General features: G+C 32.7%; 1 protein-coding gene and 1 long non-coding RNA gene across 5 annotated transcripts in view; one reads left to right on the forward strand and one right to left on the reverse strand.

Moving 5' to 3' along the window:
• Positions 1-3694: 3694 nt before the first annotated feature.
• LOC137491389 (uncharacterized) overlaps positions 3695-16421 on the forward strand; it is a 44622-nt gene continuing 31895 nt past the window's right edge. Inside the window, exons 1-2 of the long non-coding RNA XR_012401737.1 lie at positions 3695-4293; positions 6139-6204. This is a non-coding gene — a long non-coding RNA (uncharacterized lncRNA). The remainder of the gene's footprint in view (positions 4294-6138; positions 6205-16421) is intronic.
• Positions 10861-15126, reverse strand: LOC100331140 (secretory phospholipase A2 receptor). 4 transcript variants are annotated; one of them, XM_073946894.1, is made up of 5 exons: positions 14608-15126; positions 14109-14157; positions 12121-12477; positions 11722-12051; positions 10861-11612 (listed from the first exon to the last, which is right to left on the reverse strand). In XM_073946894.1, the coding sequence occupies exons 2-5, from the start codon at positions 14143-14145 to the stop codon at positions 11191-11193; spliced, it is 1146 nt and encodes a 381-aa protein (XP_073802995.1). In that variant the 5' UTR covers positions 14146-14157; positions 14608-15126; the 3' UTR covers positions 10861-11190. The 4 variants fall into 4 exon arrangements, with proteins under 4 accessions (XP_073802995.1, XP_073802994.1, XP_073802996.1 ...); XM_073946893.1 differs by having other exon boundaries at positions 14106-14157; positions 14608-14984; XM_073946895.1 differs by having other exon boundaries at positions 12121-12462; positions 14106-14157; positions 14608-14878.

Consider the following 16421-nt stretch of genomic DNA (forward strand, 5'->3'; position numbering starts at 1 on the left):
CATATACTGTATATATACACACTCAGAAATAAAGAGACAAGATCTGCCACTGGGATGGTACCTTTTTAAAAGGTACACTTTGGTAGCATACATGTGGACATTTGTACCTTAAAGGTACAATAAGGTACACATTTGTACTTGTTAGGTATTAATATGTACCTTTAAGAACATGTTAGAAACAAAAATATACCTTTTGAAAAGTCCAAGGGACAGATTTTGCACATTTATTTCCAAGAGTGTATGCAGTATTTTTATTTGCTTATTTGGTAGCACTTTATTTTGATAGTCTATTTGAGTATTAGTAGAGTGTCTGCTTAATATCTGCTGATATGGCTCCTTCAACAGACTTTTAACTGACTGTAAGAAACTTTGCAAGTACATGTCAACTTACACCAACCCCAACCCCAACCCTAACAGTCTACTTATAATCGTATGAGAATTGGTTGGCATGTAGATGCAATGCAACTTAAATTTAACAAACGGACCATCAAAATAAAGTGTAATCATTTATTTATTTATTTATTTATTTATTTATTTATTTATTTATTTATTTATTTAAGTGAAATATGTGTTTGAATCACAATTATGTGAACTGAGAGTAAACATTGCATTAAACAGAGTTTATATGGATTCTCTGTGTGTGTTCGAGAAGCTAACTAAGTTTTAAACTTCACGTCCTGGAGGAGAAAGCGGATTATAAAGACAAAAGCACCTATTGTTCTTGGAAAGTCATTGACCTTTTACCATAAAATTTGCAAAAGAAACTATGAAAATCCCTTCAGTTTGGTCTCCTGTTGCTTGATGAATTCTGCATCTCTCTATGGTTTCTGACCTTCAGGCGATGTTCAGCATTATTGATTGAAGACCGGCCGCTTTACACTTTGACACTTTTAGTCTGCAGAGCAAATGAGCAAAAGCATCTCGACAGAATATCGGAGATACTCTCAGTTCCTGCTGATCCATCTGCAAAGTGGACACTGCACAGAAAAAAAGGCCATCAAAATCTGTGAATGCATGAAAAAAAAAGTTTATTGGAAACCTTTTCAGATCTTTTAAATAGAGATTTACATTATGAATAGGGGGCAGCACGGTGGTGCAGTGGGTAGCACAATTGCCTTACCGCAACAAGATTGCCGGTTTGAGCCCCGTCTGGGTCAGTTGGCATATGTGAAGTTTGCATGTTCTCCCTATGTTTGTGTAGGCTTCCTCCAGGTGCTAAAAATATGTGGTATAGGTGAATTGGGTGAGCTAAATAGTTCAGAGTGTACTGCGTGAAACATAGATAAATTGTTCATTCTGCTGTGTGACCCCAGATTAATAAAGGGACTAAAGCCAAAAAGAAAATGATGAATGTAAAATATTATTTTTGGCATGCATAATAGAGCATCTGTGTTTATTCTGAACATCTGGTTTGTGTGGTTTGCTTTCTGGTCCATATAATAAAATGACAAAAATAAAAACAAAAGTGCAAAAACTTTACATTTAAAATAAAACAATAAAATATGGAGAGAAAAAAACATTTCTAGAAATAAAAACTAAATAAATAATTTTGGGTAATGTTTATTATTTATGTTATTTTACCAATAATAAAAGTGAGAAGTTACTGATTAAAAAAAAAGCTTTAAATTGAGAACTAAACAAAATAAAAACATGATAGTTTAGATGTTTGGAAATTAATTCAGCTATTTCAGTATGTAATATTAAACCACAAAACCAGTCTTTTTATTAAAAAAGAAAAAGAAAAGAAACATCACATGGAATCTTAATAAATGAACTTTACACTAATTTGAAGTTTGTTAAGCAATGCATATTACAAATACAAATATTGTAATATATATATACAGTTGGATTTTTACAAAAAAATATTAATGCAACATTTTCTTTGTACAATACTCAAATGATTTTTGCCATAAAATAAATAAATTATTTTGCCTCCTATAATTTACTATTATTGTCGCATGTTCTGCTGCTGTCAAAAATACACATATATGCAACATGCGACAACAAAAGTGCACAGATTTCTGCCTCAGGGTCACATATATAGATATATCTCACAAATTGCATGTTTGAATGTCAGCTGAAACCTCAGTATCATTTCAGGACACCAATCAGCTGTACACTACACTTTCATCTTCCTTTAAAGCTCGTTTGGCTTTTAAAGCAGTGCCCCGTTATCGTAATGACTGCAGCAGACCTGGCCAAATGTGAGCCTCAGAATTCAAGAACCCACGGCAATTTTCCGCACACAAAACTTTCTCCTCTAATAGCGGACATGAGGGACAGGAATGCGGTTTAGATCCATTTATAAAGAGCCTAGAGCCTTATTTTCACCCGCGGGTCCTGCCGTCCGTGGAGGGCCAGCATTTCGGTGAAGTTTTAATGAAGGTGCCGCTTTTTGGTCTAAAAGTTCGTGTCTTTTCCCGTCTGTATTGATGATCCTGGAAAATGGGTATCTCGGGTCGACCCATTTCGACATTGTGTGAGATTTCATTCATCTCGGTGTGGTGGGATAGAGATGATTGAAAAACGAGATGTGGATAACAGCTTGGTAACAAGAGGAGAGCTGGTCTGGGTCGAGTGGGGAGATGTTTCGTGTTCAATGCAAGCATAAGGATAATAGAGGGACTGAACGTACACCACAATAACCAGAGAGCTGAAAAAGTGGAGGTATGAAATATGGCATGATGATGCGTCGGCTCGGCCAAAAAAAGAGAGAGAGAGAATTTATAAAAAACTTATAAATTAAAATGAAAACTTACTAACTAACTAACTAGCTAACTAACTAACTAACTAACTAACTAACTAACTAACTAACTAACTAACTAACTAACTAACTAACTAACTAACTAAATAAAGAAATAAAGAAATACATAAATGAACAAACAAACAAACAAACAAATAAACAAATAAATAACCAAATAAATAAATACATAAATGAAATAATTAATTAATTATTTAAATACTAATAAAATAATAAAATATAAATAGCATTTAAAGTTGTCCAGGTGAAGTGTTTGGTAATGCATATTAAAACAAATATTATATGATTATATTATTAATAAAAATAAAATAGGTAATTATTTTTTAGAATATATAAGGGGAGAAAATAATATTTGAAAAAACTTTGATTTAAAATCTAAATGAAAAACATGAAAATCTAAATTTTAGAACATTAATTACTATTAATTACTGTAACTTTTATTCAAATATGTGACCTTGGATTACAAAACCAGCCACTAGTGTTGATTTAAAAAATAAAACGAGGACTTTGCATCAGATGAAATCTGAATACATGAGCTTTTCACCAATTTAAAGTTGGTCAGGATCATATTAATAATCATAACTAATATTAATAATAATGATAATATTTGACTAAATAAGCTGAAACCATCTTTGTGATTCATTAAAACTGTGAGAGTCCGAGAAGCATCCTTTTACCAAAACCAATTATAGGCTTAAAAAATTAATTAAATTAAAGATAAATAGAAATAAATGGTTGTTGTAGTTGCGTGTTGTGAAATTTAAAAACAGGGGTGCGCTTTCGTTCTGTTTGAAAAGCAAGTTGAGCCAACATCATATCATCACCACACATTTATTGTGTTTTTAGCCACACAAAGCATATTATAACTGTGTGAAATTGTACAAACGCAAATTAATGTGCCAATAAATAACATTCCTTAGCTATTATACGAGTTCCTTTACGTCACTCCAGGATCTTTCGGCACACATGCGCACTCTTCAAAACTGCGTTAAATCTTCTAACAAAATGAATACAAAGACTTATATGTTCACATGTACAGAATGTAAGATGCTGTTTGTATTGCTTGAAGGATGCATTTATGCAATATGTGATTTAAGGCGGACAGTTCCTACATTATAAGAACTATTTTCAACCGCACGTGCGTGCCTTTATGCGATTGTTTGTTGAAAAGATGCACTCGGAAAACATTAAATCACGAAAAACTATGAAATTGCGACTGGATAACAATGACTTTGGAAATGCATCAGTGAATATGAGGACAGTTCTTCCCACTGAATGAGAACTATGGTTCCAGCTGCATGCACGTTTGTGACTTTTTGAGATTGTTGGAAGATGCACTCGGTAAACTTCACTTTGCTCGACTTTGAACTTTTGATGGTTTTGCAAAATCTATGAACGGTGATTTTGGGAATGCATCCATGAAAAAGGGTTTCAAGAGAAATGTATTGAGTGGATTTGGTTGCTTTTTTGTCTTTGTGACGGACATTGGACTCATGTCATCGCTGAATTGTGCGGAGTGCAATGTTAATCTGGTGAGTTTTTTTCCATGCTCTTCAATGTTGTTTAATGTTTCAGTAGTGAATAACAATTATTGGGTGAGCAAAACGCTTCCATTGTGGTGTTCATTTATGTGGTTTTCTCAATACAATGCTGTTTATTCTGTATTTTTGCATGCAACTTTTAATACATGGAAATTGTGTGAAGTACATGTGATTGTAAAAGAAATGTGTTTGAAATGTAGTTAAATATTTTCTGTTATTATCTGTTGAACAATTGTTAATGGAGTTTGAAAAATGCATTACAACGCAGTGGAAATGAACTGAACTGAAAGAAAAAGACTGAAAACACTATTGAACATTTGGAAATTAACTTTTTGCAGACGTCGAAAATGTTTAGGGACTAAAATGCAACTGTGCATTTCTTGCCTTTTCGACATTTTTTTCCTTTCTTTGTTGGCTCAGTATTTTCCATTTATGGCGAGCATATTTAACCACGTGGAACACAAACTATGGAATGAAGTGTTTTTTCAATTCAGGTTAAAAGTTTTCAGCATAAAGACTTACACAACACTTAACAATGAACTGTGAACTAAAAAAAAAAAACAGACTGAATATTTGAAACTGAACATTTTTGTCATTGTGTGCAATTTATAGATTTTCATGTGTGCTGTTTGAATGTGTGCTATGTTGTATTTTTGTGCATAATTGTATACATTTATAATGGCATGATCTTGCATTGCATTGTGTGTATGTAACTGTGTATGTGTATGTAACTTAATCATTTTCACCCTGTTAAATATTTGTTGAATTTTTGTTCAGAAATTCACATGGATTGTCATACATTTGTGCATTTCTTGACTTTTGAACATTTTTCATTTATGGCAGCAGCTCAGACTGTGGATTTATATATTTTTTCCAAATACAGTTTTCAGCACAAAAACTTTCACAAGACTTTGAAACTGAACATTCATCAATGTGTGCAATTATCTGATTTATTGTCTTGATGTGGTTTATTTGATTTTGTTTAATGTTTCAATTCAGAAATGACCATTTTATTTTATTTGATGTGTGGTGTTTGAATTATGTACGTTTGTTGTATTTTTGTGCATAATTGCATACATTTACAGTGTTGTGCTCTTGCATTGCATTGGGTGAAATACTGTATATCATTGTGTGGATTATATCCTTTCTCCAAATCAAGTTAACAGTTTAGCAAAGACATTTTTTTTTTAACAAGGAACTGTGAACTGAAAGAAACAGACTGAAATGATTATTGAACATTTGAAACTGATTTTTTTATTTTTATTTTTTTTGGTCAACGTTGAACGTTCTTATTGATTGTAATACATATGTGCACGTTTGGCTTTTGGGACTGTTGTGTTTTTAACAGTGTTTGACCTTTTAACCACCCAGAACCAAGACTGTTTTTCCAATTCAAGTGAACAGTTTTCCACAAGAAACTGTGAACTGAAAGAAACAGACTAAACTAACTGTTGGACATTTAGAAGTGAACTCTCCCTGACATGATCAAATCATCAGTGTATTGTCTCCATATGATTAATTTCATGTTTGAAAATTGTGTTTGTTGTTTTAATTAAGAAATGACTAATATTTTTGGGAAAAAAACATTAAATATAATGTGATGTTTGAATGTGTACTTTAAGGTGTATTTTTATATATTTGTCTACATTTTGAATGTGTAAAGTACATTTGATAGAAAAAGGAAATGTGTACATGTATAAGAATCATAATATTGTTTAACATTGTCATTGTTTTAAGCAATTCCTGACTAATCTAATGTTATCTTAAAGTACTTAGAGAATGTAATACACTTTTTAATGCAGTTGTGTATTTCTTTTTTTTTTTTTTTGTTAATAGTGTGCCAACCTAACTGACCTCTCTGCAAGAAAACGCATCTGTATTCCGTGGTTTCTCCCATTCAAGGTAAGAGTTTTCTACAAACACTTTCTAGTTAAGTGGTTGAATTGGAGTGTGTGTTTGACAGAGTGTAACTGAAGTAAAACCATCTTAATGTCTTTGCTTGTATTGTAAAACCAGCAATGAGTTAATCAATTATTTTTATTAAGGCATAGTAATGATGAAACATCTGAAAATGCCACATTTACTCCATACTGACTTCATACTGACAGCGATTACATATACAGTTCTACTTTTAGTTCAACAACTACCATGGAGATTTTCTTAGTTATTTCTTTGTAAGTATTTGTTGTTGACACTTGAGAATGCTCTCTGGTGTTGGGTGGTGATCACAAAGCCATGCTTCCCTCATAAAATATGGATGAAATCATAACTTTTGAAATTATGATTTTGGTTTCATTTTGAATGATTGATTTGCCCTACTCTCTGTAGTAAACCTTGGTAGAAACTGGTCTCGAAAATAAGCTCAAAGAGAACAACTACTGTATATATTCATAACCTGTTACACACTTCTACTACCTGTCTACTACCTGTCAACTGTTATTAAATAACCACCCCCCATTTAGTTCTGACTTTGCTACCACCGCCCTTTAATATCTAAATCCACAGCCTGTGCAGAAATCAACAGCACAACTGGGTTGTAATGCATGTTGCCAGATTGAGATAAAAATGCTTCAAGATTTGAACATTTTGTCATTTGTGTGAGTTGATGAGCCTCATACAATATCAGGCAACTTGACGAACATGGACAAAAGGGGAATTTTCTTAACTAGATTTGGCTATGCAAGTTTCCTGAGAAAAAAAAAAAACAAAACAAAACAGGAGGGTAGCGGGAGACAGGTGTAAAATATGGGAGACTCCCAGGAAAAACAGCAGTGTTGCCAGATACAATAATAATACACTTTTACACACACACTGCAGTTGCTTGGTGTAAAAACTTGTGGTTGATTGCATTAAAGAGATATCCTACATCCAGTCTACTAAAAACTCCTGATCTCTTAAGATCAAATACTTAATTTTGTTTTCTTTTACTCCTTGGAGTAGTTCTACCTCACTTTTCTTGTACATTCAGCATCAGTCTCATATCTGCAGTTTAAACATTCTTGAAAATATCATTTCTGAATATTTTAACTCCATCAGATGACATTTGATTAGGTACTGTATAGTGATTGTTTTGCCATTTAACTATGCCTTTTTTTTCCATAAGTATTATGTGGGGTGTCATGGTGGCTCAGTTGTTAGCACCTCACAGCAAGAAGGTCCTTGGTTCAAGTCCTGGCTGGGTCATTTAATATTTCTGTGTGGAGTTTGCATGTTCTCCCTGTGTTAGCGTGTGTTTTCCTCCAGGTGCTCCGGTTTCCCCCAGAGTCCATGCTCTATAATTGAATAAGCTAAAATTGCCAGTGTATGGGTGTGTCTCAGTAGTGTGTTGCAACTGGAAGGGTATCCGCTGCGTAAAACATATGCTGGATAAGTTGGTGGTTCATTCCACTTTGTTGACCCCTGATAAAACACTTTAGTTTAATTCAGATGTGGTTGAATTGGAGTGTGTGCTTGTGACATTACTGATTTATTCAACATTTAAAGAGTGTTATCTGCAGATGAGTGAACTGAGGTAAAACTGAATATTACCTTGTACTCTTACCTTACCTCATAAATTAGTTTAATTATGACAATTGACTTTGTGTTTTATTTTTTTATTTTATTAGCGAGTGGTTAGCACGGTCTCCTCAGAGCAAGAAGGTCGCTGGTTCGAGTCCCGGCTGAGTCAGTTGGCATTTCTGTTTGGAGTTTGTATGTTCTCACCATGTTGGTGTGGGTTTCCTCCGGGTGCTCCGGTTTCCCCCACAGTCCAAACATTCCTGATAAATAAAGGGACTAAGCCAAAGGAAAATAAATGAATAAGTATGTACTGGCATTTTTAGCTATGAAGTTTTACTGTGTGTCTTCAGACATAAGATATTTAATTAATTATTGTTTTGCATGAGAAATATTCTTTCACTATTACATATATCTCTAGTCTCTAATGTGCCTGTACACTTTTTTTCATACAGGAGCAGCAAAAAAAAAAGCAATACTATTATAATTGGTGTCTATCTTGTGTAAATGGATGAGGGTGAGGTTAGTAAATGGCATCCCGGCTCACTAAACACCCATCAGCCTCTGTAGTGAGTGTCCTAAATTCAGTAAAGTTGTAGTAGTGTGTTAAAACGGCTTAATAAGAGTGCGTTTATGCACAATATCCCTAATTAATTTCACACTCCGAAGAAGTTCAGCTCGGGTTTGCAGTGGCGATGGTCACCCAGAGGTTGGCACGGTAACAGATCTCCTCATGGGCTGATAATGAAGTGCACACTAGTTCCGGTGGCCTCTATTACTCATGTTCGGTGCTGCCTATTGGTCAGTAAGGTCACCTACTGAGTGTGGACCCTGAGGAATGGTCATTCCTGCGACCCAGAGCTTTTACAATGTAATTTCCCTGAGACCTGTCTGAAATGTCATTACTCATGCAGATATTGTGAAATTAGCAATTAAGCGGTGGGGGTGAAAATAGGAAGGCTGGAGCGGCATTTATTCAAAGCCTAATTAGAGCCTTTCTTCTGTTGTTTTGCAGGAAAATGAGGTGCCGTAATTTTAAATGCTGTCATTGATTTGTGTTCAAAACAATATTTAATGTAAAATGAGAATTCATTGTATACAGAGCTGCAGTTTTATTCACCTGGTTTAGGTTTTGTTTAGTTTTGGCACAACAGTAGTTTCACGTGTATGCATTTTTTTTGTTCTTATAAATGTGCATTAACCACTAATAATATAGTTTCCACAAGCACCGATATGTTTATGAAATTGTCTCTGTACTTGCACAAATACAAACTAAAAATATATAAACAATATTTAATATAAAAATGATAAAACATTTAATAATAATTATATATGTATGTATGTGTGTGTGTGTGTGTGTGTGTGTGTGTGTGTGTGTGTGTGTGTGTGTGTGTGTGTGTGTGTGTGTGTGTGTATGTGTGTGTGTGTGTGTGTGTGTGTATGTATGTATGTGTGTATGTGTGTGTGTATATATATATATATATATATATATATATGTATGTGTGTATGTATGTATATGCTGGACAATTATTTTTGTATTAAAATTAGAATAATTATGTAAAATATTCTGTATATTAGATATTGATATTGTTTGGGCTAAAACTCTTATAATAATTATCTTCTGCAAAAAATATTATAAAAAAAATAATTTGGTCACTTATCATAGAGACAAATAACCATATGAATTATAGTGAATATATACAATTCTGATTTATTCAACTTACTAAATCATTGACTTAAACGACATTAATAAAGTAAGGATGGCTAAATCTCTCCATAATACCAGACCCCAAGAATTGCTATGAAGTGGCGAAACCAAGAGAATTGTCATGCAATAAAAATAATTAACTTTCTTACCTGAGAAGAAGATCAGCTAGGCCCAGTTGTTCAACTGTCTTGATCATGCATCCTGAACCCCCTCTCTGTCCTCAAATTTATCTTCTCGACCAGACCAGCTCACTCACATTCCACTCATAATGTCCAAGTTTTCATGATTTATATTCAAGTTTGGTATAATTTTAAATATGTGATTGATAAAGTGGTCTTAATTTCACAATAATATTTCACAGCGTCACTTGTATATGTTGATTTGGGTTTTGGCTTTGAGACGATCTTTGCCAGATGCTGTACTGAATGGAAAATAGTCTTCACAAAGACTGTTGTCAGGTCATGAGTTGATATGAAAACTTTATTGTCTTGAATTTATGATTGTATGTTGTGATGTGAGTATTTAAGGGAAAGTTGTAAAAATGTAGGATCCTGTTGCCAGGATAATGTGTTGCAGTGTGTGAGTCTCTGAGCTCTGCATCAAGACTTGTATGCTGAAACCTACTACTATACAGTCAGGTATTAATCTCCAACTCTTAAATTAATCTTTGGGTAATTGGTGTTTGGGCAATCTGAATTGGCTTATTTTGTTTAATTTTGTGAATTGGCAAGAAAAAAATCTTAGTTATATTTGATATATTTGTTCTACTCAAATCATTAAAATCTAGTAGATTGTTTAGGCTGATGTTTCTGCAGCCTATGACCAGGATTGCTCATACATTCAGGCTCAATGGATGGAGCATAGGCACAGCTTTAGAGACCTTTTGTTTCCTGGCAATCACTGACTTGGTATGATATAATCTAGGGGCTAAATCAAACTTTCTTTATATGAGCAAGCATGGGACGGCCTAATATTACTTAAAGGATATTAGTTAACAGTTGTATCTTCTATCTTCTATTCTATCTTCTATCTAACCAGAACTGGTGAGGCTGTGTCTGTGAGCAGATGTAACTGGCCAGCATACTGACTCGATGAACCATTAGATGAAAGACGAGATGTTTTTATTAGTCAAATATCTACACTCAGTCAACATTTTTGAATGTAATAACTTCCTTATCAGCAACACATTTGTTTTCTGATGTGCTAGAAAAGGCCTAAATGCATTTACATTTACATTTAGTCATTTAGCAGACGCTTTTATCCAAAGCGACTTACAAATGACCATTTAAGCTTCACCTATGCTGTCAGTTCCATCATTGGACTAATAGATGGACCCTTACAAAAACAGATTCCAGTGGATTCCAGACCAATGTTTATTGAGTTGTTTGGCAACTTAAAAATACAACAGTGATATTGACTAAAAGCATCAAATTACACACACAACTTAAAGACATCACAACCAATAATAAGGCAGATAAGGGATGCACAAAACTACAGCAAAGATAACTAGTTATACATGATATATTAGTTCCCCGGACAGTGATCCTGCCAATTGCTTTCAGATCAATATATTTCCATCTGCATTCATGTCTAAATACCTCTAAACCTACGTCTAATCTTAAATATTTGGAATTAGGATTAAACAGTAGCTGAATATTAAAAAGAAACATAATCATCATTTAAATTTAACCTGAGTCATGATTGCTAACCGAATTGGTTGTTTGGATAGTTGATCCAGAAACATAATTTTCCTCACATAAAACTCTATATTTAGACCTGCAGTCTTTATCAGTCAGTGTGTATCGTCCGTTCACCTTCTCCATGGCAGCGCAGTGTTGAGAAAGAGGAAGTTCAGGAGTGACTCTACCTTTCCAGTTTGTCCAGTTTCCCACTACAAGACCATTGATCCACATCCAGAACCCGAAAAGTCGACTCTGTCTGAGACCCACCCAAACTGGAGCAGAGATATTATTTCTGTTTAACTCTCGCTGCGTTTCTGTCTGATCGTTCTCAGACTCCAGACACAGAGCTCCAGAAAACTGAGAGCTGCAGTAATTCATAGCATCTTCCCAGGACATTTCAGCAGGACTCACATGAATGAAGCTCTCTGACAACAACAGACATCCAAAACTAGTCAAATACAGCAGATTATAATGACATGTGAAGAGAAAATAGGAGTAAATTTAACTTTAAAGCTGTTGTGTGTGTCGTCTTACTGTAGCACAGAGAATAGATATTATTGGTAATAACTTTCATCCACCGCCCATCAGGGATACTCATGAAAGCATTAGTTTTGCTCTGATCAGTGATTGGATTCCAGTTTCTGTAAGCGGATCGTCCTCCATCTCTCCAGTCCACACTGTCATTCAGCAGGCCGATCCAGAAAGGAGTATTACTCTGTGTTCCATTGTTCTTCACCAGGTTATTTTCCTCCTCATTTCTGATAGAGACTAAATCAGTGTGATTCTCTCTGCAGTAAAGCTGAGCATCAGACCAGCTCTTTGGTTGTAGGATTAATGTGTAGATGTATGATGATCCTCCAGCTTCTGTGTGGATGAAGGAAAAGTTTATTTTGTTTAATCACATTGAAATTATGATAAGCTGATATTTATTACCTTGTTTATAGCACATGAAGTGTTTTGTCTCATTGCACAGGATAGATTCCCAATCTCCACTAGCACTCATAGCAGCACAGCGTGTTTGATCAGAATAACTTGGAGAATATCTGCTGTATGAAACATCATCACCATTTGACCATTTCAGACTGTAGTTTCCTCTATAAACACCAATCCAGCCTGTTGGAAAGCTTCTATTTAACAGTTGCAGTAGTTTATTATTGTCTTGTTGGTCATAAACTGTGACGAGGTCAGTGTAGTTTACTCTGCATAAACTCTCAGCATCAGATACATTAACTCTCTGCTTCAGTATGTAGAACTGTCTCAGTCGACCTTCAGCAGCTGAAGGAGGAAAAGCTGAAGAGAAAAATCCTCATTTTAGAAACACAACATCAACAGCTTATATTTAATTACTGTGAAAACATATAATGATGATTAATTAAAATTATATGTTTGTGTGTGTGTGTGTGTGTGTGTGTGTGTGTGTGTGTGTGTGTGTGTGTATATATAAATATATATATATATATATATATATATATATATATATATATATATATATATATATATATATATATATATATATATATATATACTATGGACAAAAAAATATACATTTTTGCTGTTTATAAATTTAATAATGTGATTCATTCTGCTCTGGCGACCCCTGATAAATAGTCAAAGAAGACTGAGTATATTTAATAAATAATTTTAATTTTATGAAATAAAATGTTATAATGTCTAAATTTAAGTATTTACTTCATAATAATTTTATGTACAATAAACTGCATTATGTTTTGCATTATTTTCTATAGAATCCATTAGATTATATTTTTGTTTTAGTTTCTGTGCGGAAATAAAATGATATAATAAATATACAATAATGCTTCTGTATGAAGCCCCTAAGAGGACACTGAAAAATAATTGATGAAAACTTTATATTGCATACTAGAAACGTGTGCCCGCATGAGAGAGATCTTATTAAATGTATTATTTAAATGTTATTTAAGATTCCATAATTTTGTGTAAATAGGACTTTATTTATTTTACAGAAATTATGTATTTTTGCATTACAATTAGCGAAAAGATAAAAAAATTAATGATAAAGATTTAAACAATTTATATATACTATAATATATAAATATACTTTGAAGTTTAATAATTTAAGATGTGCATTTTGGAGTTAAATTTAAATAGTATAAACAGTTTATGCGGTCTTTCTATTAAAACAATTTTCTGCATTATAGTAATGAGAATTGTCAAGAATATGTCAGTATATTAAAATGTTTAAGTATAAAAAAAGTATTGTTAAACATAAATTTGGCTTTGATTTAAAAAATACTATTATGTTATTTGAGATATCTTTGATTTGTTGTTCTTATGATATATCTTTGTTATTTGTTGTTCATACACATCATAAGACATTTAGAGCCAAGATTGAACATTTCTTTTTGATTGATGTTTATTTGTTTGTTGCGTTCTTTAATTGTTATAAATGAGTGATTAACTCCTCTCTCCAGGATCATTGATATTGAACTGTTAAAATCATTATATGACATTATATGCATAAAAACCCCTTACAAATCCTGACCATCTTTAAAACTCACGTACAGTAAAACCAACACTCTCTTAAAAATAAGTTTACTCTTTTGTCTCTGTGTAAACCTCAAAAATAAAATTTTATAAAAACAATGTTGTGTATATATAAGGTGTACAAAATGATGTTATTTTCAGTGTTCAGTGCACAAAAATAACATAAAACATCACATTGCTTAAATGCTAAGTAACTCATTTAGTTACTTTTTTAAAAGGCATACAAATTTGTAATATACAGTATTACTTTTAAAAATACATTTCCCCAACACTGATTATTTTGTGCATCCTTTCAACATCATGATTTCCATTTACATACTAAATTGGTGAAAATATTAGTGAAAAGTGATTAAAAAATCATTAGTAAAACATAAAATCATAAGTGTCAAACTCACCACAAATGAGAAGCATTTGCAGAAACATCATCAACATCATTTTGAGCAACCACTGAAAAAAAAAACAAGTCAAATGACACACATTCTTCTGTTTTCAATAATACATTTTATAATACTGAAGTTAAAATTGTATAATGTTATACTGCATCACTTATTTACAAATATTTTAAAAATTGTAAAAAACAGTTGCTTTGACTTCCATAATATTTGTTTTCCTACTTTGAAAGTCAAGGACTGCAGGTGCCAGAATTCTTCAATAGTTATTTAGCACTTATCAGAAACCCAAACAGGTTTGCAACCACTTGTTGGTGACATACATTTTTATTTTAGAGTAAACTATCCCTTTAAGCTATACAGTTTAATAAACAAATCTAAAATATAGTAAAAAAAAATGTGCATTTTCAATCAGAATCGCTTCGATAAATGTTCAAGTGCTTTAGTTATTTTCTATTTTTTGTCAGTTTGATTGTAATTAAAGGTATGAAAGTGCTGTCAGTCTTACCTGCTGAGCAGCTGATCTCTTCTGATAATGAGCTGAAGCTTTAATGCTCCTTCTGGATGACTGAAGTTAAACAGTAGCTTCAGTTCAGTCTTAAAGTCTATAAATCACATTTGTATATCTTGTATGTTGAGTCACGGCCCTGCGCATCAAAGGGATAGTTCACCCAAAAATGCAAATGATTTCCTTGTGTGGTCTTCAACCTTAATGAGATCCTTTCCTCTTGAACACACACACACGAAACAACTTCCCTGTATGCTCAATGTCAGAGACTATTCATAATGCATCAAGTCAAACTGCAGATCTGGGTAGTTTTGTTTATTTAATAAAAGATCAACTATTTTCAAAAGTAAAATCAGTATCCAGTATTGTTTTAGTTTTATTTCTATATAGAAATAATAATAAATCCCTGAAGTCATCAGATTCTGTTTTGAATGCTGAATAGTTTATCAATCAGGTAATCCGTAATCCAATAAATTCAAATGTGGAAAATAAAAAACCCCGTCCTCCTGATCCTCAATGCTGTTCCTGTTCATTCAGTGTTTACATAAACAAAACTCAACCGTATCCGATATCTGTACTATCTCCGCGTATTCATTATGGCAGTGATGTGATGTGCTTTCTGTAATCTCCTATTGTAACTTCCCGCTTGATATGTGCATTCATTAATTGTGCTGAACAAAATGTTTATTTTTCTAAACTTGATTTAAGTGCAGATCTGTTTTCCTCCCTAAATATTAAAACTGAAGAGTTTGTGCTTAGAACTACAAATCTACCAAATAGAGTCTGAAAAATGTCATTTAATTTCAAGGTAATCCATCATTATTATTTAATGTAGTTTGTTTTACAGTTTATTTCTTTAACGTGTTGAAATATATTATTATTTTAAAGGAACTAAACTGAAAATGTTGCTGTTAATTTACTCTCCTTCAGGCTGTCTAAGATGACTTTTTCTTTTCAGTTGAACATTAAACATTCTTTTTATCTGACACTTTAGTCCTTGATCATTCATTAAATGCAGTAACTAATGTGCTAATTGCTTTTGGGTGACTGTCCCTTTAAGTCACTTCATTTTTATAATTATCTTTGAAAAAAATCCTCTAAAATAACGTTATATTTTCTGAAATTTTATTTCAAAGAAATGTGTCTTGATCTCTGAATCAACTCTCTTATGTGTTATTTAATTCTCTTTTATTGTTTTCCACAGTAAACAAGACTTTAGGTTTTATACCATGAACAATTATATGTATATATATAAGCACTTATTTATTATTATTTAATACCTTCACTCAAAAAAAAGGCATTTGCTGTTTGTTCAAACTACTGATTTTAAATGATCTGAACAACAATAATATATGTAATATATAAAATGTAATATTTAAAATATAAATTATTTTATTGTTTATTTTTCTATTTATTTTAACATCAAGCAGGTCTTTATATTTTATTGCATTTTGTATCAATATGAGAATTTATTAATCCTTTTTTGTCAAACATCACTTTAACTTTAAGTTAGGTCTCCATCAATATCAAAAACAAGTCTATACCCTTGATGGGACACCCATGCTCCAAGCCTAATATTAAAGTCCCTGACTTTCACTGACTAAGAAGCTTAATGTCCATCATATCTAACGTAAACAAGCTGTTGTTGTGCTTTAGTACTATGTAAAACAGAAGTAATGATCTTTTCATAATCTTTTTCCAACACAAATCTGAGCCTCTCGGATCATGTCAATATACAGTAGTCAACATTTAAAGTGAATCAAAACCTTTAATTAAAGGGCTCTGAAAACTATTCAACAGCACTGAGTCTTGTC

Source organism: Danio rerio, chromosome 4 (genome assembly GCF_049306965.1).
Source record: "Danio rerio strain Tuebingen ecotype United States chromosome 4, GRCz12tu, whole genome shotgun sequence".
NCBI lineage: Eukaryota > Metazoa > Chordata > Actinopteri > Cypriniformes > Danionidae > Danio > Danio rerio.